The 27,037-nt window shown below is 41.7% G+C and overlaps 1 protein-coding gene across 1 annotated transcript in view; it reads right to left on the bottom strand.

The window, feature by feature from the left end:
• Positions 1-1,142: 1,142 nt before the first annotated feature.
• The window catches only part of IQGAP2 (IQ motif containing GTPase activating protein 2), a 501,518-nt gene continuing 475,623 nt past the window's right edge, over positions 1,143-27,037 (bottom strand). The window contains exons 31-33 of the mRNA XM_075591289.1: positions 19,625-19,727; positions 16,575-16,719; positions 1,143-1,290 (exon numbers count right to left, since the gene is read on the bottom strand). Coding sequence (XP_075447404.1) covers positions 1,251-1,290; positions 16,575-16,719; positions 19,625-19,727 — 288 coding nt within the window. The 3' untranslated portion in view covers positions 1,143-1,250. The remainder of the gene's footprint in view (positions 1,291-16,574; positions 16,720-19,624; positions 19,728-27,037) is intronic.

A 27,037-nucleotide genomic window follows, 5' to 3' on the forward strand; every position in this document is an offset into this window, starting at 1 on the left:
CATTTTTTATACATGGATACATAAGGCTATGATTATACCAGGAGCTGCTGGGCGGCAGCGCGATGCGGTGACATCACAGCTGCGATCCTGCTAGTTGAACTACAGGCAGGACGCAGCCAGAGGAGACAGGGAGCGTGGCCATGAGCAGTTCACCCTCATTGGCTGAACCGCTCCGCCTGAACATCACGCGACTGTCGCTTGTCAAGAACAAATTCTGATGTCTGCTCTCCAGCCTGCCGCCCTGCAGTTCCAGGCGGCACACATGTCACTCAAGGTATGTTTACCTTAATAGGATTTCTGCATTTTGTTTTTGAGCCGCCTGCACTTTTTGGTATAATCACGGCCTAAGTTTCTTCTGCAAGTGTACTATGCACAGGTGTGCGCAGACACATGCATTGCATATTGCATATTATTTTTACACTGATGACCAAATCATTAGTGATTTTCCTGCAGTGGATAAGCGGTTCCTACAGCAAGTAGATTGCCCTGCCTGTCCTCTTAGCTCCCATGTTAAGGCACAAACATCTGAATGCTCCTACTGCACCGACACACTTTATTCGAGCAAATACCCAGTATGTACCTGGCAGATACCTGGAATGCGCCGCTCCTCACCTCTGACAAGCCCCGTTGCGTTTGCCTTCCCAGCCTGGGTTCATGCCTGGCTGACGGGCGGCTGATCTGTTAAATGGTAATGATTAGGATTTAATAGGCTGCAATGCTTCGCGTGTCTACCAGATGGCATAAATTCATGAATTGTAATGCAGTATATATATATATACTGTGCAGTATTGCAGCCAGCGGGAATAAAATGCTTCAATCCCTGCCTGGAAAATACCTCAATGTACTCGGGCAGAAAACAGTCACAAACCTCAATACACCCGGGTATACCCGAATTCGTGGGACTAGCCGAGCTCGAATAAAGTGTGTCACCAGTGTAGTTACATAAAATCCTACATTCTACAGTGTGTGCTGTGAAGAAACTGAATGTACACATAGTGTAGATAGAACATATTAGGCACTTCCCAAATGTATGTATAAATCCACATATGATAAATTCATAAATGTAGCCAAACAGCATAATGAGCGTTCCCACACGTTCTAAAGATAAGCTTTAATGGCTTCTGTCACTTTTAACAGCCAGAGATACATTTTTCACACGTACAGCAAATGCATCTTCTGTGATCATGAACTTTCAATGACCCTTCCGTCTGACGACAACAACACTTCACAACTCGGATGGTTTTGCAGCCTTAATAAGGCTTTTTTGGTGCTTCTTTGCCAAGTGCGTTTCTGAAAATAGACACATACACAAGTCAGAAACCCGGTGGTTTTCAACTGGTTATCACAAAAATCAGCATATATTTTATATAAAATCCCTTGCCGTTTCCTTTTGCAATGTGGACCGATAAATATGTATCTCTTTTATTTACATGGGTAGCACTGAAGAAGAAATACCTTTTAAAAGCAAGAAGGAAGAAAACAGTCAAATTCAAAGGCTAACATTTTGAAAGTTACAACTTCTACTGCCTTTTCTTAACATTTCAAATGCGAAATTGAAGGTGCTATTTTTTCCTTTTTCTGGAAAATATCCTCTCTTCTCCCTATCGCTCCTTTCAACTCTGCTGTACATCTTCCAGTCACTCCCAACCTGTCCCATTATTTCTCTCGGACTTTCTTGTTCTATGCAACTTTCTCCATCCAAGTTGCCCCCTATCTTAGTCTTATTGTGGCTCTTTCTCCATCCTTCTGCCTCATTTCTATTTCTCTCTACACATCTGGACCTCCTCTCTTTCCCATCTCTCCCATGGTCTCTCACATAGCTCTTTATGCTCTCCACATACATCCCATATCTCCTTCTTGCTCCGCTCATGTGACCTTTCTTCTCCCCTTTTAGACCGAACTTGATTCACATACTCCCTGTGTTTTGACTTTCCCCATGTCCCACTTTCTCTTCTCCTTCCCAATCTTTTTTTTTTTTTTCCATCAACAAGTCCCACTTTTTCTCCCTGAAAGGTATTACAGATGCGAGTTATTTGGTTGTAGTTTCTGAGAGCTGCAGCCCACAACAGATGTACAAATGTTTATCCATCCCGACAGAAAATGAACTCCTTTTGCAGAATTAACCAGTTCAGCTTTCAAGTCAGAATTAATTCAAATACGTTTTATATTTGGGCATTGTAGTGGATTTTCAGTTGCTTCTGGGGTTTTCAGTGAGCTTCTAACTCTCAGGCTTACTGCAGTTTTACTTTTTGATAGTGAATATCATCTTAAGGAGGCTCACAGCTACATTTTTCAATCAGTTAGTACACCGTTCCACACTGAAATAGGAACGCAACTTATTTCATATGCTCTATATGAGAATTTATATCTACACTTGAGATATTTATGTGCAGGGTAGCACTATATCTGCTATCCCTTTTGTATTGTACTGATAATTGGCACTGTATTCACAGACAAACGCTTACATAAAACGTTTTCTGATAAAGGATGTCACTAGGAGGACTGAAAAAAAACAACTAATTTGTAAAACAATATATCATTCAGGAATGGGACGAGCTGGATCCCTGCATTATCGATTATCCAATTAGAAAGTGGCGGACATTTTGAACACACTTTGAACTCAAACTTTATAGTATTCTTAGTGTTTCAGATTAGATTAAAACAGTTTAACACATTTATGAGCTACAATATAATAAAATAATAATAATAATAATAACAACAACAACAACAACGGGAAAACTCCTATTTCTCCTTTAATGAACCTACCGCACTGTATTTGGCACTTGTTGACATAATACAGTGACATCAATTTAGTTATCGGTTCATTGTCTACATTGTGCTTCTTATACTGTATAGTGTTAATCTACATAACAGACGTACAATTGTTGATAACATAAAGGAAGACCTCTAACTATAATCCAAACTTGTATGAGTAATTTGGTGCAGCTTGAAGAGTAGAACTGTTCCCAATTCTCAGCAATAATAGATTTTCAAGATGATCAGCGCACCTCGTTTAAAGAGAGTACAGGAGAAGAGAACGAAAAAACACAATAGTGAAGCAAGTTCACAGCATACAGCGTGCACTGATAAGTGGTGAGATATGCACTTACATTTCAGTGCCTGCAATCGGGAACATAAAGGTTTCTTGGCAGTCTTCACGTCCGCAATTATGGGGAATGATTCAGAAGGCTTCTTTTGTAAAATCTCAGCTTTATGTGTAAAATCAGGATTACATTTACACAAGACAGTGTAAAAACATAAGCACAGACCAATTCGTGGTGTTCAGCAACCTTCTCCGGTCTCCGCGACATCCACCGCCGATCCAGCCGGCATTCTACGTCACTTCCGGGTCTCTTGGTACTCCAACGAAACTGGTCCTCCCGGCAACCCTACGCGTTTCAAAGGTAGTTCTTCTTCGTCAGTGGGTGACTGACTGACAGGGTGACTGACTGGGTGGGTGGGTGACTGACTGGGTGGGTGACTGGGTGGATGACTGACTGGGTGACTAGGTAGGTGGGTGACTGACTGACTGGGTGAGTGACTGACTGGGTGGGTGACTGGGTGGATGACTGACTGGGTGACTAGCTGGGTGGGTGACTGACTGACTGGGTGAGTGACAGAGATACAAAGTAGAGATCTACTTACAAGTTCATAATGAAGGTCTCCATTTAATGTCAAGAACAGTCAACAATAGTGGAAAAACAACGTTTCAGGTCCCATATGGCTGAAAGGTCCATATGGGACCTGAAACGTTGTTTTTCACTGTTCTTGGCTGTCACATTAAATGGAGAACTTCATTATGAACTGGTGAGTTGAGCTCTACTCTGTATCTCTGTCCCAGAGGAGACCTGTACTTTGAAGATATTGTTTCTTTAATTGGGGTGACACAATAAGTTTTCACATTTGTACGTCCAAATGCGGGTCCAGTTACAAAGGTCGCTAGACGCCCTTGCCTATGCCCACTATGGCGGTGGCCATTAAGTGAGTAGTGTGCATGGGAAGGCCTGGAAAGTATTAATGCCCTACTTCTAGCAACACCAGATACGACTGATGATGCAAGTATCAATGGAGTGATAGGTGCGAATCCCCTGTGGGGACAAATTCAAATAAAGGGGAAAATGATGTGTTACAATACTAAGGGGCCGATTCACTAAGCTCCGTTAAGTGGCTTTAAGAGTGCAAAGTACCCTTTAAGCCCGATAAGGCTGCAGTGCAATTCACTAAGCAGTAATAACTACGCTTTATCGGTCTAAAAGGGCTTTTTTTTGCCCTCTGCGCAAAATGCGCATGATCAGCCTATTGCGCTGATTTTTGCCAGTACTACCGATTCACTAAGCAGCGCTAAGTGAATCGGCCTTAAAAAACGCGCCAAACAAACGCGCCAGCTAAAGGCAGGCGCAAAAGAAGCTGGACTTAGAAAAAAATTCTTTGTTTACCTTTTTGCTGGCACACCATCCATACAACAGGGCCGCGAGGGTGTCCGGGGGTGCCCGCGGGGGTGTCCGGGGGTCCCCGCGGGGGTGTCTGGGGGTCCCCGCGGCCATCCGCGGGCCTGCGGTAGCAATGGTGTGCCCCCCAAAATTAAACAATACTCTAAAAAAATACTCCCGTACCCTAACACATACTATACATTAATGGGTAAAATTACTATTATCCACATATGGATAATAATGCATTTGCCCATTAAATATACATTAATCACAATAAAACATTAAATACATTTTGTACTCACCCTTGTCCGGCACCCACGATGAAGGCCACCCACATCTTCCTCCCCGTCCATACCCTGGGGTGCTGAAAAATATACACAATAAGAAAAAAAGCAAAACTAATGTCCCACAAGAAGAAGACCCCCACTATGGATTACAAATTGAAAAAAGAAGATACAGACACATGTGGATTGTAATGGGTTTTTTTATTTTATGGTTACCTGGTTTATGTTGTTGAATGTATTTTATTTTTATTTTACAGGTTTTTTTGCATTTTTTTCCTGACGTCCATTTTTTTATGTCCAATTATTTGGCCTGAATTTATGTATGTCACTATGGATATACATACGTACAGGACAAATCAGTGGTTGTATTGTATGTTGATTTTTAATGTGATTCAATTGTTTTTCATGCTCTTTTATTGCATCTGTATTTATGTCTGTAAACTATAGATGGACATACATACAGGTATAATAAAAACTTGTTGCTTGCCTTGTGTTTGGATTTTTATTGGAATTGCAATTTTCTGTTTTGTGTAAAAATGTGTTGCTAATGTACATTTCATTTGTGCAAATGTTTAGTTAAAGGCTGTTTGCTATAGATTATTGTATTGGCTTATTTTTGGAATATAGATTTATTTTGATTGTTACTTTGACATAGATTAATTTTCATAATGGTTTGCTTGTAGGATTTGAAGTGTGTAATTGATTTTGATTGTAATTGATGGTAATTTAATTGTGTTTATGCTTTGTTTTTCTTTAATGATTGTATTTGTATCTTGTTTGGATTAGTGTATTTGATTTGGAGAATTGGTTGACATAGTATACATGATGCAAAGATTAATTGTATCATGTACACATTGTCAAATTGAGTGTTTGTATTTGCATTTATTAGATATTGATTTTGCTTGGTGCTGTTTGATATTTGGAGAGATTTGTATTTGGCCATGTACAGTATTTATTTGTATTTTGGTTAATCATGCATATACAGTATATATATATATATATATATATATATATATATATATATATATATATATATATATATATATATATTATAATATATATATATATATATATATATATATATATATATATATATATACACATATATATATACATGATGAAGCCACTGTACAAATAAATGGGTGATGGGTGGGTATCGGGTCACGGTGGCTTAACCCCTTAATGACTGTAGTGGTTAATAACCGCTAAGGTCATTAAGGGGTTAGGGGACATTAGTTTTGCTTTTTTTCTTATTGTGTATATTTTTCAGCACCCCAGTGTATGGACGGGGAGGAAGATGAGGGTGGCCTTCATCGTGGTTGCCGGACAAGGGTGAGTACAAAATGTATTTATTGTGATTAATGTATATTTATTGGGCAAATGCATTATTATCCATATGTGGATAATAGTAATTTTGCCCATTACTGTAGTGTGTATGTGTTAGGGGGCGGGGGGGATGTGTGTTGTGTATAGCCATGTTTATTGGGGGCAATTGTCCCCAATAAACATGCTATTATGCCTTAACCCCTTCATTGCCTTAGCGGATAGCCGCTAAGGTAATGAAGCTGCTTTAATGTATTTTTAATGTGTGCGGGAGCAGGGGGTCCCCTGAGCTGAACAGCATTGATTTGTGGCTCAGAGACCCCCTGCTTCCCGAGTTACAGGCCCCGGTAAGGGGCGTCGGTGCCAGTGTGGACGCCATCTTTATTGAGCCCACGTCGCGTCTTGGACGCTATAAAGATGGCTCCGACACTGGCACCGACACTGGCACCGATGCCCCATACGGGGCCTGTAACTCGGGAAACAGGGGGTCTCTGAGCCACAAAGCAATGCTGTTCAGCTCAGGGGACCCCCTGCTCCCGCACACTATTATTAAAATGTACATTAAAGCAGCTTCATTACCATAGCGGCTAGCCGCTATGGTAATGAATTATTATTTATTGTTATGTGTTTTTAATACTAGTGTAGATGTGCAGGGGGTCTCCGGAGCTGAACCGCATTGGTTTCAAGTCCGAGGACCCCCTACTTCAGGAGATATAGGCCCCGTTATGGGGTGCCGGTATCCCCTGCCCTTTAAAGCTCCCGTGTCACGTGACCGGGACATTTAAATTCTGCAGGGGATACCAGCACCCCATAACGGGGCCTGTATGTCCTGAAATAGGGGTTCCTCGGACCTGAAACCAATGCGGTTAAGCTCAGGAGACCCCCTGCTCATGTATACTACTATTAAAAATCATTTTTGTACAGCACGATAGCCTGTAAGAGCCGTACATTGAGACGCAGCGTCTCCATGCAGTTCTTACAGGCTGCTTTGTTTATAATAGTTATCGTGCTAAATAACTTTTAAAGGTGAAGGTGATCGCGCGCTATGGTCCTTTTGGCCAAGGCAGGCCGTAAACGCGCCAAACAGCCTTAGTGAATAGCGCTTATGGCTTCAGCCTTTTGCAGCCGAGCGATATAACCCATTTTAGCGCTAGTTAACGTAGCTTAGTGAATCGGCCCCTAAGACTGCATATGTATTGTGTAAGTGTGACAATGATATTTATCCAAGAAATAGAACCCCTAAAGATGCACTCTCCTCCACGAATAATGAAAATAAATACATTTTAATTACATATCAAAAAGAAAACACTTAACTAATATTAAAACCTCAACAAATAATGAGCGCCTATGTGTTTCACCATACATGGAAAAAAAAGGTAATTTTCTCATAAATAGGATGTGGTCTACAATCCTAAATACATTCACTGGACAAATGTTCTTTATGAATATATGTAAATATCCTACCTAGTGTAGACTTATAAGGAAGTGTAATTCCTGGCTTTGTATACACTGAGTGTGCAGCGGTGAGTTAAACACATAAATGCCTGATGTTTATAAATGGCAATACTCCATCCAGATATATTAATGGTCAATAGGGAAAGGGAAGAAAGTGTCTTTACACATCATCTGTTTTCCCTGCAATATCATATCTCACATTAAGCGGTGCTGCTATACATCATTGAACTGGTATATATATTGTTAAAACCTCAAAGTATCTGTAAACAGTGCACTGTAGTGTTACTAAAGATTCAGCTGGTAAAGCTGCACAAAGGGTTACCAAATGATACCTAAAGCTCTTATTCGTGGCTACACTGTAGCATTACTAATGAAAGTAGAGCAAACCATGTATTCAGCAGTGCACAGCATTAGTGCCCTCATGCACAGAAGGTCCTCGTTGTAACCAGACCCAATGCCTCCCACTGAATCTAGTGGGTTCCTCCGTTGGTCCACATCATAGTTTAACTAGCTATGGTATTTGTAAGAAGGTCCGGATGGCGGAAAGCCTAACGTTAGACATAGGGAAGAAAATGAAGCTAGCACCCCTAGTGGGTAACTACGGGCATTGGAAAACATGTTTGGTACCAGGAGGAACTGTACTGTATTTCCAATTCAGGGGAATGTATCAGGAAGAGGACGAAAAACTCCCTGAGTTTCTACATAGGATCGCGGTAGCTCTGCTGAAAGTTGTGAGGAGTAAGGGTGTTGCACCTGACCGGGTTCACCCTGCCAAAGTAGAACAGCATATTTGGGGAGTGCCAGATGGAGATGTAATTACTCTATGTCTAAGACTCAGAGAACAGAAGGAGGCTGCTCCCAAGTTTCTACAACTACTGAGAGAAATAAGGGATGAGGAAGAACAGATGGCACTCCGCCTGGCAGCAGGTAGTCAATGAGGATCAGGAGACAGTACTGCAGGAGCCTGGGTCATTGAAGAATGGCCGCCACAAGGTGCGACACCCTATATGCTGAGTGAGAAACAAATGGGGATGGACAAGGCGAGTGAACTATCTGGAGGAATACTGGAATTGATGACTGCCATGCAAATAGAAGATGTGCTTAGTGAGAACTCTCAGGAGGAGCCCAGGGGAGAAACACAGTGGCCACCACGTAGGGAGTCAAATGCTAGATGGGGAAGGAAACCATGGGGGAATTGAGAGAAAAAAAATGTAGGGTCGGACTTCTGCTACATATGTGGAGAAGGAGGCAACTATGCCATCTGTTTCTGAAATTGGGAGAATCTACCTCAAGCAGTTCAGCAGTTCATCCGATCCCGCTCTAACTCGGGAAACATCCTTGGGACCCAGACAAGGAGCATACTGGGCCATAGGTGCAGAAAGGCTCCTTTCGAACAGAAACAGCAGGAGACCATAACACTTCCCATATGCCTCGAGGACTTTGAGACCATCAGCGTGGGTGTAAGCGAAGATAGAGGGGCAAACATACAATGTCCTCTTGGATAGTGGGCCTCAGGTATCCATCATTTTCAAACCCTGGTATGATCGATACCTTAAATATCTGCCACTGCAATCTCTGGAGGGCCTGGTTATGTTGGGCCTAAGTAATGCCAGCTACCCTGTTCTATGTGGGGTATGTAGTGGTGAAGTTAGAATTTCCAAAGCAGGTAACCGGTGTGTCAGGGCCTTTGATGGTGGTTGTCCTCATATGCCGAGAAGTCCGCAGTATTTTATTGTAGAGTATTGTTAGAGCTGTGGGACATATGTGCCTAGAAAAACTCTGTAGACAAGGGTAGACATATAAAAAGTTTAGACATTACACATCCCGTGTCTAATCACTTTAAAGAATGTCAGTCTGGAAGTCTCAAAAATTTAAAATGTATTGTTTTAGAGCATGTCAAAGCTCATAAACGCGGTGGAGACAGATCCAGGACTCTTTACCAACGCGAAGCGTTCTGGATCTTCACCATTGATACATTAATACCAAAGGGTCTCAATACAGAATGGGACCTGAAGGTATTTCTGTGATCCCTACGGTTTAATAACGGATATTACTGTTTTTCATTATTATTTTCTTTATGCTCTGTCATTTTCTTTTTCCTTTTTTTTTCTTTCCACCCCCCCTCTTTTTTCTTTCTTCCCCCTCCCTTCCACTCCCTTCCCTTCCTTCCCCCCATCCCCTCCCCCCTCCCCTCTTTCCCCCCTCCCCTGCACCCTTTTCCCCCCTCCCCTCCCCCGCACCCTTTTCCCCCCTCCCCTCCCCTTTCCCACCCTCCCCCTTTCCCCCCTCCCCTCTTTCCCCCCTCCCCTCATTGTTATTACATTCATTATTCTCTTTGCTCTATGTTGTTATATTATGTAGTTCAATTGATTAAATGATGATTTATACATTTATACATATTATGATTAACTTGTAGTCATCAAGTGGTTAACAGGGTCATACAGGCATACCCCGCTTTAAGTACACTCACTTTAAGTACACTCGCGAGTAAGTACATATCGCCCAATAGGCAAATGGCAGCTCACGCATGCGGCTGTCATCACGTCCTGAACAGCAATACCGTCTCCCTACCTGTACCGAAGCTGTGCGCAAGCAGGGAGACTATAGAGACTGTTACAAATGCGTTATTTACATCAGTTATGCACGCATATAACGATTGCAGTATAGTACATGCATCGATAAGTGGGAAAAGGTAGTGCTTCACTTTAAGTACATTTTCGCTTTACATACATGCTCCGGTCCCATTGGGTATGTTAATGCGGGGTATGCCTGTATATAGTATACAATGGTCTAATCTTGCTATGTCTCTTTGTATATAGCAAAAAACTCTTTAAAATTGGTTTTGTTGATTTTTAATTAGTTGTGGACATTTGATACATTTTATGTTATTCTTTATAATATCGTGTTGTATACATTAAGATAAGTTATGAGAAATTTAGCATGTTATATGCATTTAACTTTTTTCCTTTCTATACTTATTGTGATTATGTGATAGAAGTCCTGTGTGTAGAAATTTACATATATGTCATTTAATCAGGTGCAACACATTAGTTCAACCATTAGAAGGGAGTTATAAATAACACCCTCCCTTCATGTCTTGTCATACTCCTTGAGAAAGGGCGAACTCGCCCGAAACATGTGGGAGAAGGTCTTTTTTGTTATGTTCTAGTATCTGTTTTATGTAGATTTAATAAATTGATTTTATTACCTTCCTGGTGAGTCTGTCATCCAAGGAGCAGCGCTGATATCGATCATTTTTTCTTTCTTTCTTCACTATCAAGATGCAGCTGTCCAAACAAATACTCCCTCAGAGAGGGGTAAACCCCGGAGGAAGAGAGACAAGGAAGACAAACAACATACTGATCTACATACTACAAATATCACAACAAAGTGAAAAAAAGGTGCTACACACTGCCTCCAGTGCGGGGAACTGCTCCGCTGTTCAGCCGTCTGTGGAGCTCCGCGCAATTGGGACATTGTGGGGTGGCCATTTTGCGCATGCGCAGTGTCGCCAATCTTTGAATGGCTCTTAATGCACCGAGGCGGAACTACAAATCCTCGGGGGGGGGGGGGGGAGGGGAAATCGAACACATGGGCTGTCCCAGCCAATGGGATGAGAGGCAGTCCTTGTGAAGCAGGATACCCTCTGCGGGGATCAAGGTGCTTTGGGCAGTCTGGACAGTGGAGGAAGGAAGTGTCCAGGGAGCAGTTCGCTTCCTGGACTAGGCCAGATATTGCCCCTAGAAGGAACCGGCACTTCAAAGGTCTTCTTACACAAAAAAAAAAAAATGTAAAAAAATTAATTTGTCAAGGGGTCAGTATATTTGACCAAAACGTCAATCTGTGTGGATTAAAATCTTTTTTTGTATGAAGACCTCTGCAGTGCCAGTTCCTTCTTGTTTTTGGAGGATGTGTCCTGTATGTACTGTATATATACATGTTTTATTTTAAAAAACACACCCGCCAAATTTAGCATTTAAATATCCTGAACTGACAATTACTTCTTTGCACACCCAGGGCACTTACGATAAATATTGTCATTGCACTGACATTAACTACACTTACACCATTGCTCTGCTGTCTCTCTAGGGCTGGGGTTTTCAACCCGGTTTCCGCAGCTGCATGGGGGGGGGGTGGGCTAGTCATTAATCTAGCAGTAGCTGCTAGATAGTACTCCTGCTACCACAGCTGTTCACTTATTTACATTTTTGCCGCCAAATGGCTTAATCGGGTTAAAAAAAAAAAAAGAAATACAAGGACGTATATGGTTTGAAGGCCATAGCTGGTTATTAATATAGGAACAAAAAATAACACACTTTGAATGCTTGAACATAATGAAATACATTAGTCACAAATTCACTTTGTGAAAAGGACCATTCTAATGAGTATATAAAAGTGGTTTGAAATGTATAGCTTTGTAGCATACTGGTGTTTCTGGGTTAGATCGTGTTGTGCGTTCCCATGGAGCATAGGATGCGATCTAACCTGTGATGAAACGGAGGAGGATCCCTCTTTAGTTTCTTCCAAAACGGCCACCATGGTTAATAACCGCTATGGTGATTAAGGGGTTAGGGGACATTACATTGGATGTTTTTATTCTTGTCTATGTTTTTCAGCAACGGAGTGGGCATGGGCAGGATGAAGATGAGGATGAAGACGGCCTTCATCGTGGGTGCCTGTAAAAGGTAAGTGTAATATATATTGACTGTATTTATTGTAATTTATATGTATTTAAAATGGGCAAATGCATTATTATCCATATGTGGATAATAGTTTTTTGGACCATTACAGTACTGTATGTGTTAGGGGGCGGGGGGGATGTGTGTTGTATATTGCTATGTTTATTGGGGGCAATTGTCCCCAATAAACATGCTATTATGCCTTAACCCCTTCATTGCCTTAGCGGATAGCCGCTAAGGTAATGAAGCTGCATTAATGTACATTTTAATAATATTGTGCGGGAGCAGGGGGTCCCCTGAGCTGAACCGCATTGATTTCTGCCTCAGGGACCCCCTGCGTCCTGAGTTACAGGCCCCGGTTTGGGGCATCGGTGCCAGCTGCTAACGCCATCTTTATGGAGCCCACGTCACGTCTTGGATGCTATAAAGATGGCGGCGACACTGGCACCCGATGCCCCATACCGGGGCCTGTAACTCGGGAAGCAGGGGGTTTCTGAGGCAGAAATTAATGCGGTTCAGCTCAGGGGACCCCCTGCTCCCGCACACTATTATTAAAATTTACATTAATGCAGCCGCTACGGTAATGAATTATTGTTTATTGTTATGTGTGTTTTAATACTAGTGTAGATGTGCAGGGGGTCTCCTGAGCTGAACCGCATTGGTTTCAGCCTCTGGGACCCCCTACTTCAGGAGATACAGGCCCCTTTATGGGGTGCCGGTATCCCCTGCAGAATTTAAATGTCCCGGTCACGTGACGCGGGAGCTTTAAAGTAAAGGGGATGCCGGCACCCCATAACGGGGCCTGTATCTCCTGAAGTAGGGGGTCGTCGGACCTGAAACCAATGCGGCTCAGGTCCTGAGACCCCCTGCTCATGTACACTATTATTAAAATGTATTTATTTAGTGTACGATCGCCTGTAACAGTCTTGCATGGAGATGCAGAATCTCCATACAAATGTTATATGCGGCTTTTTTTTCTATCAGCTAGTGTACGTAAAGGTTAAGAACGCTAGCAGGGGGAAAAAAGCAACACGTACGCTGTGGCTGTTTTGAGCTATTTTGAGCAGGTACGTTAAAAAATGGGCTCAAGGCCTTAGTGAATCGCGTCCCCGGCCTCACTTTTTAACGAACCTGCTTTTTTGGAACATCAGAACGCAAAGCCATTGAGCTGAGTGCATAGCCCCCTAAGTGTCAATTGTGCCGAAGCAGAGATAGCCTTAAAACCTGACCAGTTGGTGGCCCTTGAGGACTGAAGTTGGCCACCTCTGAAATAGGTTATATACACAAGTACAGTAGATATATAATTGTATAGTACATAGGTACACATGGCTATCACATTACACATAAAACTTTGTTCTGACAGTTTTGCAATCTTAAAAAAAGAAAGCCCTTGGGATTCGTCGCTCGGTGTGGGGATCAGCTGTCTTTGCCATGTTGGTAACATGTCAATAACATGTCAGGCTTACTTGATTTTACTATGATGTGCGTGCATTACTTACCGGCTGCTTGAATACCACAATACAATTAATTTACTACACCATCAGATTTTTTGCGCTGTTTCTTCTTTTTTTGTTCTCTATTAGTCAATCAGGATGTTGAGCCATCCTAATTAAACAGCAGCAGAATCTCATTTGTCAACAACACAGGTTTTACGCTATACTCTACATGTTGTAATCACTTACAGTATGTATGTGATAGACACTATATTGATTCACAGCTGTTTTTGATTTATCACTGTTTTAAGTCTGTGTTGTATTTATTTACACAGTACATATATCTATATGTTAATATCTCCCAAGTCACGTGACATCTTTTTTTGTAATGATCACTAATTTGTCACTATCTAGTGCACGGTAACTTTCACTTTTGTTTTTACACACGGTGTGGAAGCAAGTTCAGTCTGGTTAAAATATGAGGTGTCAATTTTCCACTACTTGCAATGTATTGTTTCCATAGAATGGACTTCAAGAAAATGACCAACGGCAAAAGTTACTGTGACTAAAACATGATATAAACACTGCTTGGCAAAAGGATAACGGTTATGATGCATCGAAGGATTTATTTCCAAAATCTAAGAATACAGTATATGGGAGTTTCTGCAATTTTCCCATCAAACTGCTGTTTAATCATAATATACAACAAGAACAGCAAGGGACAGTCTTAAGCATCACACAAACATGGGAAAATGTTTCTGCAACCTCAAAACGCAGAGGAAAACAAACAAAAAATAAATAAACAGGACGTTTAAAAATATTTTGTCTCCCATTACACTGAAGCAAGTGTTTTCCCTAGACATGTAGCAAACCATTGCGCACAAAAGTGACATTTCTCAAAACAAATTGCTTAAATGTTCTTCCCATAAAATGTTTAAACCGTCAACCTTGAAACACACTTTTGTAATAGAAAGATAGCAGCATAAAAAGATTGTCCCTCAATAAAACATTACACGGGTCCATGAACAAAGTGTCTGCTGGAAAACTGGTACAAAAACCACAAGCTACCAGATTTACCAAGAAAACAACCACACGGATAGGTTCCCGCCCCCTCCCTTTAATAAATCTGGTGATAATTTTCTGTTAGTACTGATTTAGCCAGACATCCGTAGACAAGCAATGCAACTGTAACCTCCTAAGTGCTACATGTTAAGTGTATCAGTTTTATTTTACTGTGTATAATTTCAAAGCTATGTAGGGATATATTAAGTGTTTCATAGGTGAGAAACCCTGCGCAGTCTGTCACGATAAAGCTCTTAATACGTTGTTGTGCATTTCTACATACTGGAGGATGGATGCATTTATTGGTTTTTGAGAGTGGGCTGAAGGGGGAAAAAGTAGTAAAATCTTGATTGAGCAAGAAGATCAAGCTTTAGTAAGTGAAAACTGTTTGTGTTTTCCTGTGTATGTTTTAAATATACATCTTATTTTTCAAATCAATAACAGTTTTTTTTTATAAGGAGTCAATATATATATATATTTATTCCCCCCCCCGCCCCTCTATCAAATGTTGTATAAATTAACTTTTAAGAGTCCATCTAATGCTTCACTAAACTCTATGGCAGGAGAGGCCAACTCCAGTCCTCAAGGGCCACCAACAGGTCAGGTTATCCCTGCTTCAACACTAGTGGCACAATCAGTGGCTCATTGTAACTGAGCAACTGATTGAGCCACCCGTGCTGAATCATAGATATCCTGAAAACCTGACCCGTTGGTGGCCCTTGCGGACAGGAGTTGGCCAGCCTATGCCTATGGCTTTATCTTATTGTGCTGTGTATGACAACAAGATGCAGATGTGGCCTTGGTTGCACAACATGAAGGACATTTGTTACTGGCAAGAAGTTATGAACAGGTACAGAAAACAGTTAACAGAAATATTGTAGTCATTATTTATAGCATGGCGGACTTCAACAGGTTATATAGTACTGCAATGTAGTCATTCTAGAACTAGCTACTCCTAAGTATTTAACACCAATCACAATATGAACTAACAGGTGTGACCCTTACAAAGCAAGAATATTAATAGCAAACAACACCTATTAGCAGGCATCAGCGCAATGCTAACAGACACACCTACAAAACGAACTAGATAACCTATATCTTATTATATCTATATTTACCATTCCGGCTAGAATGACTATCCCAAATAAGCCTTTCTTTGTAACAAAATGTGTATTGTTCAACATCAAAACACAATTGCCAAGGACAGACACAGTTGTTATTGCTGCTTCACTGCTACATTCATTGGCACAGCTAGAATACGCCCCAAATCTAGACATCTCACAGTGTTCCAACCCCGCTTCTCTCAAGCAAAGCATGCAACAAAGTAACACTTTTTGGTCCATAGCCTGCCCATTTCGCTTGCATAAAACAATAACACAGTCTCTAAAAAGGTTAACAACCTCTTTATTCAGTACTTCATATCGCCTTGGGTGTCTGTCTCAAACATTCTTTAATGCTGTGACTATTTGCCGAACCACATTTCCTGGAAGGCCGTTTGATACAATTACTCCTCTTTCAGTAAAAAAAAAAATACTTCCTCACATTTGAACGGAGACTACCACTCCAGTTTCAAACTTAGATCGCTTGACCTGATGTGTCTCTCTCTGAAAGATGCCCCCCCTAAGGTACCTTAAAGTTGCCTGGAGCACTGGAGGACTAATAATATGTACCTGTATGTGTTAAGAAAACTAAAAATGCGGAAGACCATGCTTTCCTATATGTCAATGGGGCATTGTAACAGGTGAAAAAGTGGTTTCAAAATGATTGACCAAGTAGTAGAACAAAGTAATTCCCTAAGATATCCACCAATTAAAGATAAATACATTTTTGATCACATGTTCCTAAATAAAAGGAAGACAGGAAGACTTGGACGTACCAAGAAATGATTCACTAGGCGATAATCCTTACTTGATCATCAGGCTCTTCATGTCTTTAGCTTCACCTTCACGGAAATCAAATTTGCTAGTCAATGAAAGGGAAATTTCCATCTTGGCCATCTGACTAAGAGTGTTTTCCTTGTTGGGGTCACTGAAGGAGTCGACGGCGCCTTCGCCTTTTGGAAAAGATGGGAAATTGTACTTTGCTGTTTAGCGACTCATAGAAATACTAATCCAATAATTCAACTTCTGGGAAGGACATGAAAGCAAATGGAAGAACAGACTATTCCAAACAACAAAACATAGATCAAGGACTTGATTTATGAATACTTTCCGGAATCTTTAGACCTGATGAACATCGCAGAACTTGTGGGTCCCTAGCAGGGAGAATATTAACATGTGGTTTTTATATTCCAGTTCCCTTTTGCAGACAGAAGAGTCTGACTCTGAAGGCCACTTTTCTGGCATTGAAGGGGATACATTTCAATATGTGCCAGATGTATAGTCAAGACATTTAGCAGTGATGTACACCCGCTGGACCTCGTGACGCTGACAGACCAGCCCATACGTATTACAAGGGATCAAAAGCAAAAAACACAATAAAATTAAATTAAGACAAGAAAGATATACTTGCGGGCGAAGAACACAATTCTGAAGGTTTGCCAACTGTGAAGGGACATGGCAAACAGGAGCGTTAACTTTGTATAAATGAAAATGTATAGCTGCTAAAAATTATCCCACACATGATGAGATCACTATAATTCCTTATTCTTACTATGTACTATTAATGAATGATGCAGGTTGCACAGAAGAATACTATGGGTACAATGATTTACTGACATATATAACAGTCAACCTCATTTTTATTGCTAGGTCAGAGGGCGAAAGTCACAAGTGTAAAAGGATCTGGCACTGGTAATCAATGCAGGATCTCACACAGTGCAGTGCCCATAACCAATATACTGTAGAAATACTCTGCCAATAAGAGCATGCTGCTAATTTCTACAACTACTGCCCAGACTAACAAATGATGTGGAGAACACGAAAATCAGGAGTTACTGATATGATGCACAGGGGGGCAGGGGGAGCTTTTTTTTTTGTAAAAGGCTTAAATGGACAAGTCAGCAGTATTTAGCATCGCAAGTATAATATAATAGAGGCAAGGCTATGTATTAGTACAGGAAACAAAATGTAAACATTTAACATTCTCACACACATTCCCTAATCCTGAACAAGACGTGGTGTCTCCCTGAGGTAAGAGGGGGGAGGGGGGAGGGGGGTCACACTCTAGTAGACCAGTGGATTCAGAAAATGTTGAAATAAATCAAATGAATAAGAAGATTGGTGCTTTAGCCACATTAATGCCAAACCAATGCATTTGTGGCCCCTCTGACAGTGAAAGGGTTAAGACTTTTTATTGTAAAGCTCCAGGCAGAGTTTCTGTCAAAGTTACAGTATATTATATATATATATATATATATATATATATATATATATATATATATATATATATATATATAATAAGGCAGAGATTCTGTTCAGTAATCGGCAATGCAGCTATAACAACTCCTCTTGACTATGGTTTTAATATTGGTCTTAACTGTTAGTTTGTGGTAGCTCAATGTGCTATGTGGTGGCTCAATGTGCTATGTGGTGAGCTCAATGTGCTATGTGGTAGCTCAATGTGCTATGTGGTAGCTCAATGTGCTATGTGGTAGCTCAATGTGCTATGTGGTAGCTCAATGTGCTATGTGGTAGCTCAATGTGCTATGTGGTAGCTCAATGTGCTATGTGGTAGCTCAATGTGCTATGTGGTGAGCTCAATGTGCTATGTGGTGAGCTCAATGTGCTATGTGGTTGGCTCAATGTGCTATGTGGTAGCTCAATGTGCTATGTGGTAGCTCAATGTGCTATCTAGTAGCTCAGTGTGCTATGTGGTAGCTCAATGTGCTATGTGGTAGCTCAATGTGCTATGTGGTAGCTCAATGTGCTATGTGGTAGCTCAATGTGCTATGTGGTGGCTCAATGTGCTATGTGGTGGCTCAATGTGCTATGTGGGGAGCTCAATGTGCTATGTGGTAGCTCAATGTGCTATGTGGTGGCTCAATGTGCTATGTGGTAGCTCAATGTGCTATGTGGTAGCTCAATGTGCTATGTGGTTGGCTCAATGTGCTATGTGGTTGGCTCAATGTGCTATGTGGTTGGCTCAGTGTGCTATGTGGTTGGCTCAGTGTGCTATGTGGTTGGCTCAATGTGCTATGTGGTGGCTCAATGTGCTATGTGGTGAGCTCAATGTGCTATGTGGTGGCTCAATGTGCTATGTGGTTGGCTCAATGTGCTATGTGGTGGCTCAGTGTGCTATGTGGTTGGCTCAGTGTGCTATGTGGTAGCTCAATGTGCTATGTGGTGGTTCAATGTGCTATGTGGTAGCTCAATGTGCTATGTGGTGGCTCAATGTGCTATGTGGTTGGCTCAATTTGCTATGTGGTGGCTCAATGTGCTATGTGGTTGGCTCAATGTGCTATGTGGTGGCTCAATGTTTGCAGTCCTTGGTCTATACAACAAATAAAATACCACATATTGTGTGTTCCATGACTCAGAATGTGGAGTCTGTGTACTGTAGACAGTTCCACTCCCACAATACGTGCCGGGTCCCAGCCAAGGCTGTGTGTTTATATGCAATAGAAACACTTAATATTTGCATTGTAAAAACCCAGTTTTTCTCTACATTAGCTGGCTTTCATTATTCATTGACTTACAGGTATATATATATATATATACTGTATAAGAAACGTTTGCTATACCATGCATCATAAATACTAAAGACAATGTTTTTGTGTTTATCTCTGTATGTGCAGACTACTGAGCACTGCCGAAAAGACAGAGCAGGAAATTACCCAACACAAATGTGTCTGACCTGCAGTATTTCAAGTCACATGAATAATATTCAGTGTGACAACAGTACATTTATTTTATTTATTTATAAAATATTTTACCAGGAAATAATACATTGTGATTAACCTCTCGTTTTCAAGTATGTTGAGAGTAAATGGAAAACAAACTCCCCCAAACATTCCTTACCAAGGAAAGACTCAACGTCGGGGACAGTTCCAAGTCCCTCCAGCAGCTCATGGAGGACGTCATTGTGGTCGGGTGAAATAGCATCCTGATGTTCTAGAAGCAGCTGTGAGGGAAACACACAGTGATAAACACGTCACATAGTATTATCATCACTTAACACATGTTTGGAGACAAATGATGCAGTTTAACAAGAACATAACCCAAGGGGGACAACTCCCGTCCTCAAGGGCCACCAACAGGTCAGGTTTTCAGGATATCCCCGCTTCAGCACTGGTGGCTCAATCAGTTGGACAGTCTAAAACTGTCCAGGAATATCCTGAAAACCTGACCTGTTGGTGACCCTTGAGGACTGGAGTTGTCCATCCATGACCTAACCCCTTTCATTCCTAATGCCTTAACCAGTGGGCTGATGCAGAAAGTAAGCACTTTAATAAACTTAAAGAGAACCTAATAAAATGTTACTTAACTTTCAGATATACAAGTCTCTAAATAATTATGTCACATGTTAGGCAGATGCATCACTCTCTAAAAATGTTTATTATTACTTCTGCGGCCAGAGATGTCTGCAATGCATTCCTGGCCATAAAGGTCTTACAAATACATTTTGGGCAACACATTTATATACTGTAGTACTGAAATTAAAACCACTTCAATTTATTTTACCATCAACTTGCCCCAGTCTTTACGGCTGTTAACGCCTACTTCTTTCCACTATCCGTCTCTTTCTAAGAAACCAAACCATGAATAACAGAATAACAGGGATCGATCAACACGGCTACCAAGTATTTCCAGAGAGAATTACTAGTCATCCGTGGGGTCAAGACTAATGCGAGATGAGAGCTGGTTTGCCTTTGCAGCTACTGCATGACTTTGGGCACTATTGCTGAGCCTGCAGTCTACAAGCACTCCTAAATCCTTCTCCATCAAGGATTCCCCCAATCTGTCCCCATTTAATTTGTAAGTCGCCTGTTTATTCCTGCTTCCCAAATGCATAACCTTACATTGTAAATGTGAAGATTTCCTGAGTCACAGGTAGATGAAGGGCACTGCTCCTTGCAAAAAAACAAGGTCAAAAATGAACTTGCTGATAAAAAGCAGAATTTATTGCGGAACCAGAAACAGCACAGCAGTCAGAGAAGAAGCAATCCTCTAGTGAGGAACGTTTGCGCTTCAATTAATCTATTACATTGTGAATCGCGCTGTTGCTATCCTCATGTTCAGATCCAGCCCCCAGATGCACACCTGGGAATGGTAAAGCCTTATGTCCAACCTACTGGCTCAGAATAAGAGGCCTTCCAAACTATGTGTATAGAAATGTACTTGTTGTGGGGGGCTCATGAAAGGCTACCCTGTAAAATAACTAAAATAGCTCTATTTTCGGGAACAAATTCTAAAATACCCACTATCTATAGATATTGAAGTGTAGTAACAGTTTCTAATGCCCGATTTAAACGACCTGGTTACATGGCAACGGACAGGTAAGGCAGAGATTCTGTTCAGTAATCGGCAATGCAGCTATAACAACTCCTCTTGACTATGGTTTTAATATTGGTCTTAACTGTTAGTTTGTGGTGGCTCAATGTGCTATGTGGTAGCTCAATGTGCTATGTGGTGGCTTAATGTGCTATGTGGTAGCTCAATGTGCTATGTGGTAGCTCAATGTGCTATGTGGTGGCTCAATGTGCTATGTGGTAGCTCAATGTGCTATGTGGTGAGCTCAATGTGCTATGTGGTAGCTCAATGTGCTATGTGGTTGGCTCAATGTGCTATCTAGTAGCTCAGTGTGCTATGTGGTAGCTCAATGTGCTATGTGGTAGCTCAATGTGCTATGTGGTAGCTCAATGTGCTATGTGGTAGCTCAATGTGCTATGTGGTAGCTCAATGTGCTATGTGGTAGCTCAATGTGCTATGTGGTAGCTCAATGTGCTATGTGGTGGCTCAATGTGCTATGTGGTGGCTCAATGTGCTATGTGGTTGGCTCAATGTGCTATGTGGTTGGCTCAATGTGCTATGTGGTTGGCTCAGTGTGCTATGTGGTTGGCTCAATGTGCTATGTGGTTGGCTCAGTGTGCTATGAGGTGGCTCAATGTGCTATGTGGTTGGCTCAGTGTGCTATGTGGTAGCTCAATGTGCTATGTGGTGGCTCAATGTGCTATGTGGTAGCTCAATGTGCTATGTGGTATGTGGTGGCTCAATGTGCTATGTGGTTGGCTCAATTTGCTATGTGGTGGCTCAATGTGCTATGTGGTGGCTCAATGTTTGCAGTCCTTGGTCTATGCAACAAATAAAATACCACATATTGTGTGTTCCATGACTCAGAATGTGGAGTCTGTGTACTGTAGGCAGTTCCACTCCCACAATACGTGCCGGGTCCCAGCCAAGGCTGTGTGTTTGTATGCAATAGAAACACTTAATATTTGCATTGTAAAAACCCAGTTTTTCTCTACATTAGTTGGCTTTCATTATTCATTGTCTTACAGGTAGTGACATTGAGACAACCATATTATCACGCCGACCATTAACGTATGTATGTACAGTATGTCTTTGTTTATGTAGTGCCCACAGTGTACTCAGCACTTTACAAATATAATACTGTTCAGGGAATTATAATACAATAAGTGCAACAAAGTCAGATAATAAGACAGGAAACTCCTGCCCTAGAGAGCTAACAATCTAAGTTGTATGTTTGGAAACTTACAGACAGCAAGTGAGGGAAGACGTGCAGTAGATGGCAGGAATCTGTATGGGACAATAGCCATGATGGGATGCTTCATATAAGAGGTGGGTTTTCAGGTTTGTCTTGAAGGTGGGGAGAGGGGATGCTTGACAGAGAGAGAGGATGCTTGACAGAGAGAGAGAGAGGATGCGAGAGAGAGGATGCTTGACAGAGAGAGAGAGTGAGAGAGAGTGAGAGAGGATGCTTGAGAGAGAGAGAGTATGCTTGAGAGAGAGAGAGGATGCTTGAGAGAGAGAGGATGCTTGACAGAGAGAGAGAATGCTTGACAGAGAGAGGATGCTTGACAGAGAGGATGCGAGAGAGTGCGAGAGAGAGGATGCGAGAGAGAGGATGCGAGAGAGCGAGAGAGAGGATGCTTGACAGAGAGAGAGAGGATGCTTGACACAGAGAGAGAGAGGATGCGAGAGAGAGAGAGAGAGAGAGAGAGAGAGAGAGAGAGAGAGAGAGAGAGAGAGGATGCTTGACAGAGAGAGAGAGGATGCTTGAGAGAGAGAGAGAGAGAGAGAGAGAGAGAGAATGCTTGACAGAGAGAGGGAGAGAGAGAGAGATGAAAGGGGACGGGTAGACCACAGGAGACAAGCAGGGGCATAATGAAAGATCAAAGCTGATATGTAAGAAGGAGCAGATGAGTGGAGAGCCTTAAAGATAAGTAGGAGAACTAAGGAGGATATTAACAAATACTGTTTTGAGAGAAAGTGAAATTATTCTAGTAGCTGAATTTCGAATTAATTACAGGTGAGAAAGTTGAGGCTGAGGCCTGTTAGCAGTATGATACAATATTCCAGACGGGAGAGGATAAGGGCATGTATTATAGATTTAGCAGTACATTGACAGTGTAAAGCGGGGGGGGATCGAAGCAATATTACAGAGAAAGAAGCGATACATCGAATGGAAAAGGAAAGGGAAGTGTCAAATGTCACTCCTAGTCAATGTGCTTTGGCGACAGAATAGATGGTAGTACCGTTTACTGAGAAGGAAAAGGGGGTATTAGGCCAGATTTAGAAGAAAATATGAGCTCGGTTTTAGACATTAAATTTAAGGCTGCGGAGCGCCATCCATCAGGATATAGCCAGGAGGGAATCCGAGACTTGGGACTGGATTGCAGGAGTGAAGGTAGGATTGGATAGATAAATCTACGTATCATCTGCATAGAGATGATACCCAAGGCCAAAAGAGTTAATGAGGTCACCAAGTGATAGTGTAGAGATAGAAAGGGAGAGGTCTCAGAAGAGCCCGGAGGCATAGTACACCAACCAACAGATCGAAAGAAGACATGTCAGCAAGGAGACAGAAAATGTGTGATGAGAGAGATGAGAAATAGGATAGGGCTTTTTGTTGTAGATACCAAGAAAGTTTAGAATATGAAGGAGAAGAGTGATTTACAGCAGGGGAGCGCAAACTTTTTCTGCTGCGCCCCCCTGCCTTGCCTACTCTGGTGCTTGTGCCGCTCCCCCCCCCGCTTACCTTGATGCAGCGTCAAATGATACAGCGGGATCATGTGACGTCACATGACCCGCGCGTCATTTCACGGCGTGTTAGCATGGAGATGAGTCCTGACGCCAGCAGAGTCAAAGTAAGTTGATGTTTGCAGAGGTCTCACGCAATCCCCCGGCATTTAATTTAAATGCCTTGGGGAAGAGCGCAGGGCCTTTGCAACTGACGCACCCCCCACTTTGTACACCCCTGATTTACAGTATCAAACGCAGCAGAGAGATCAAGTAGGATCAGTACGGAAAAGGGACCTTGGGATTTAGCTTCATGTAGATCATTGGCTACTTTAGTGAGCACAGTCTGTTGAGTGAGCTGTACGAAAGCCAGATTGTACAGGGTCTAGGAGAATATGGGAATTAAGAAAGTTGGTCATATTGGAGAACACAAGACATTCTGTAAACAACAGGAGGGATACAGGGCATGTGGTAGAGGGAGAAGATCAGCTTAGAAATTTTGGAACCAGAGAAACGAGTCAAGAGTGGAAGAAGGAGGACTAGGTAGAAACAGAGAGGAAGGAGAAGGTGCAGAAGTGAGAATAAATAAAATAAATAAACATACAAATAAATTGTCCCAGGCGCTGTGAATTAAGTCCAATGAACCCAAATACCGTGAACCAATTGGGCAGTCTTTAGTATAGGCTTCCTATGCCAGATAGATGATCTTGATAGTTGTTGGACAGGCAGGGGTGTAGTCTGATATGATGTGCTGATGTCTCTGAAATCATAGAAAAAAACAGCAGGGCACGCACATAGCGTGGTATGTTTTTTCAAATACCCCCCTGCCTAGAACCCTGAAATCCTACTTACAGGAAGGGAGCTCTCAGGTACAGTTGAGAGAATCTGTGCCTCACGTCTCTGTCCCTCAGAACGTCTCACGGATCCATGTGGTCTGGTCTGTAGGGGTCCCCTCACTCAGCGATAGTGGTAGTAGGGATGGTTTACTCCAACGCTCCCACAGATGAATGCGTGTGTGTGTGGGGGGGGGGGGTTGAGACGGGGAAGATATGGAAATATACTAGTGTGATAACGTACAAGGTATTTATTGACATAAAACAACAATAAAATCACACTTACAATGTAATGGGTAATATATACAGTTGTGTGAAAAAGAAAGTACACCCTCTTTGAATTCTATGGTTTTACATATCAGGACATAATAACAATCATCTGTTCCTTAGCAGGTCTTAAAATTAGGTAAATACAACCTCAGATGAACAACAACACATGACATACAGTATTACACCGTGTCATGATTTATTTAACAAAAATAAAGCCAAAATGGAGAAGCGGTGTGTGAAAAACTAAGTATACCTTATAATACAAAAGCTTGAAGTACCATCTTTAGCAGCAATAACTTTAAGTAATCGTTTTCTGTATGACTTTCAGTCTCTCACATCGTTGTGGAGGAACTCTTCTTTACAACGTTGCTTCAGTTCATTGAGGTTTGTGGGCATTTGTTTATGCACAGCTCTCTAATTTTAAGACCTGCAAAGGATTGTTATTATGTCCTGATATGTAAAACCATAGAATTCAAAGAGGGTGTACTTTCTTTTTCACACCACTGTATATAATAACAGGCACAACATGTGAGTGCAATACTCAGAAATGTAAAAATTGTATTACAGACATATCCCGCATTAACGTACGCAATGGGAGCATGTATGTAAAGCGAAAATGTACTTAAAGTGAAGTACTATCTTTTTTCCATTTATCGATGCATGTACTGTACTGCAATCTTCATATACATGCATAACTGATGTAAATAACGCATTTGTAACAGGCTCCCCGCTTGCACACAGCTTCGGTACCGGTAACGAGCTGGTATTGCTGTTCAAGACATGCTACCTGGAGCATGCGCGAGCTGCCGTTTGCCTATTGGGCAAAATGACCTTACTCGCGAGTGTACTTAAAGTGAGTGTCCTTATACCGGGGTATGACTGTACACTATATTTTTTATTTTTCTCCTTTTGTTCTTCCTTTTATCAACAGAATCTTCTGAGTTAAAAATAAAATAAAAAAATCTACAATCAAATAATGGACGATGGAATAGTCCCTTCACTCTAGCAGTGTAGTATTTTAGAGATAATCCAAAATCGTCACCGTAGAGCATTTTAGTGTTTTTTAAGTGCTATAAATTTTGTTTGTTGTCTGTTTGTCCTTAGGGAGAGCACGGTAAAACCTTAGAGGAGACATTTATAGGGCAGAAAATCTGCCAGAGTGTGAGATTTCCTCCATAGGCGTTCAGAGGAGCGAGTGCATATGCGAAGGGAACGTGTTTGTGAATTTAGCCAAGGACATGGGTTTGAGGGTGGGATGTGCCAGAGTCGAGAAGGGGCATGTAGGACAGAGAGGAGATGTTAGCGTTTAGGGTAGATGCCAGAGCAGAGAGGTCAATGGAGCGGAGGTCTTGAGATTGGCGAGTAGGACAGGTAGGAGCGGGGTGAAGGGAATGAGTGATGGTGACGGTCAGAGAGTGGAAGGGGGTATATGGAGAAAGGGAACAGTTTTTAGTAAAGACAAGGACCAAGTAGTGATCATCTATGTGTGTTGGAATTGGTCCATCGGTGGAGGCCAAGGGAGGAGGCGAGATGCCCAGGAGGCTGAGGGATCATCAATAGGACAGCTGACGTCCCCCAGAAAAAAGGATAGGAGAGTCAGAAGGGGAGAATGATAGGTGATTGGTGACATCTCCTGATAATACACACACTTGAGTGTGCGCGCGCATATATTATCACTTACAATATATATACACAGTATAATTGAGTAGCGCTGCTGTTAAAGCTGCAGTTCAAGCAATATCCTGCATGTGTGTTTTTTTTTTTAATAAATCAGTTCTGTAGTAAGAAAAAATACTTTTAGCATTTTCTGTTTTAAAAAACAACAACTTAGAATACAAGAAAATTGGTCTTTCAATTTTAACAAGCATGCTTGTTCCTATAGCAACCATTTACATTCCCCAGACCTAAAGATGTCGCCAAACTTCGCCGATCAATAGACGAGAACGAATTGACCAGCAGCTATGCAGTTCTTTAGGTAAGTAGAGATTGCCCACATGAAACTATTGAAGTTAAAAAAAAAAACTAAAAAAAAAAAAAATAAATAAAAAAAACGGGAGCTTGAACTGCAGCTTTAAGTTAAACAACAGGCTAACAGTTTTATTTGGGCACTTCTTTTGTGCATTAGAGT

This window comes from Ascaphus truei, chromosome 1 (assembly GCF_040206685.1).
Source record: "Ascaphus truei isolate aAscTru1 chromosome 1, aAscTru1.hap1, whole genome shotgun sequence".
In the NCBI taxonomy this organism is placed as follows: Eukaryota; Metazoa; Chordata; class Amphibia; order Anura; family Ascaphidae; genus Ascaphus; species Ascaphus truei.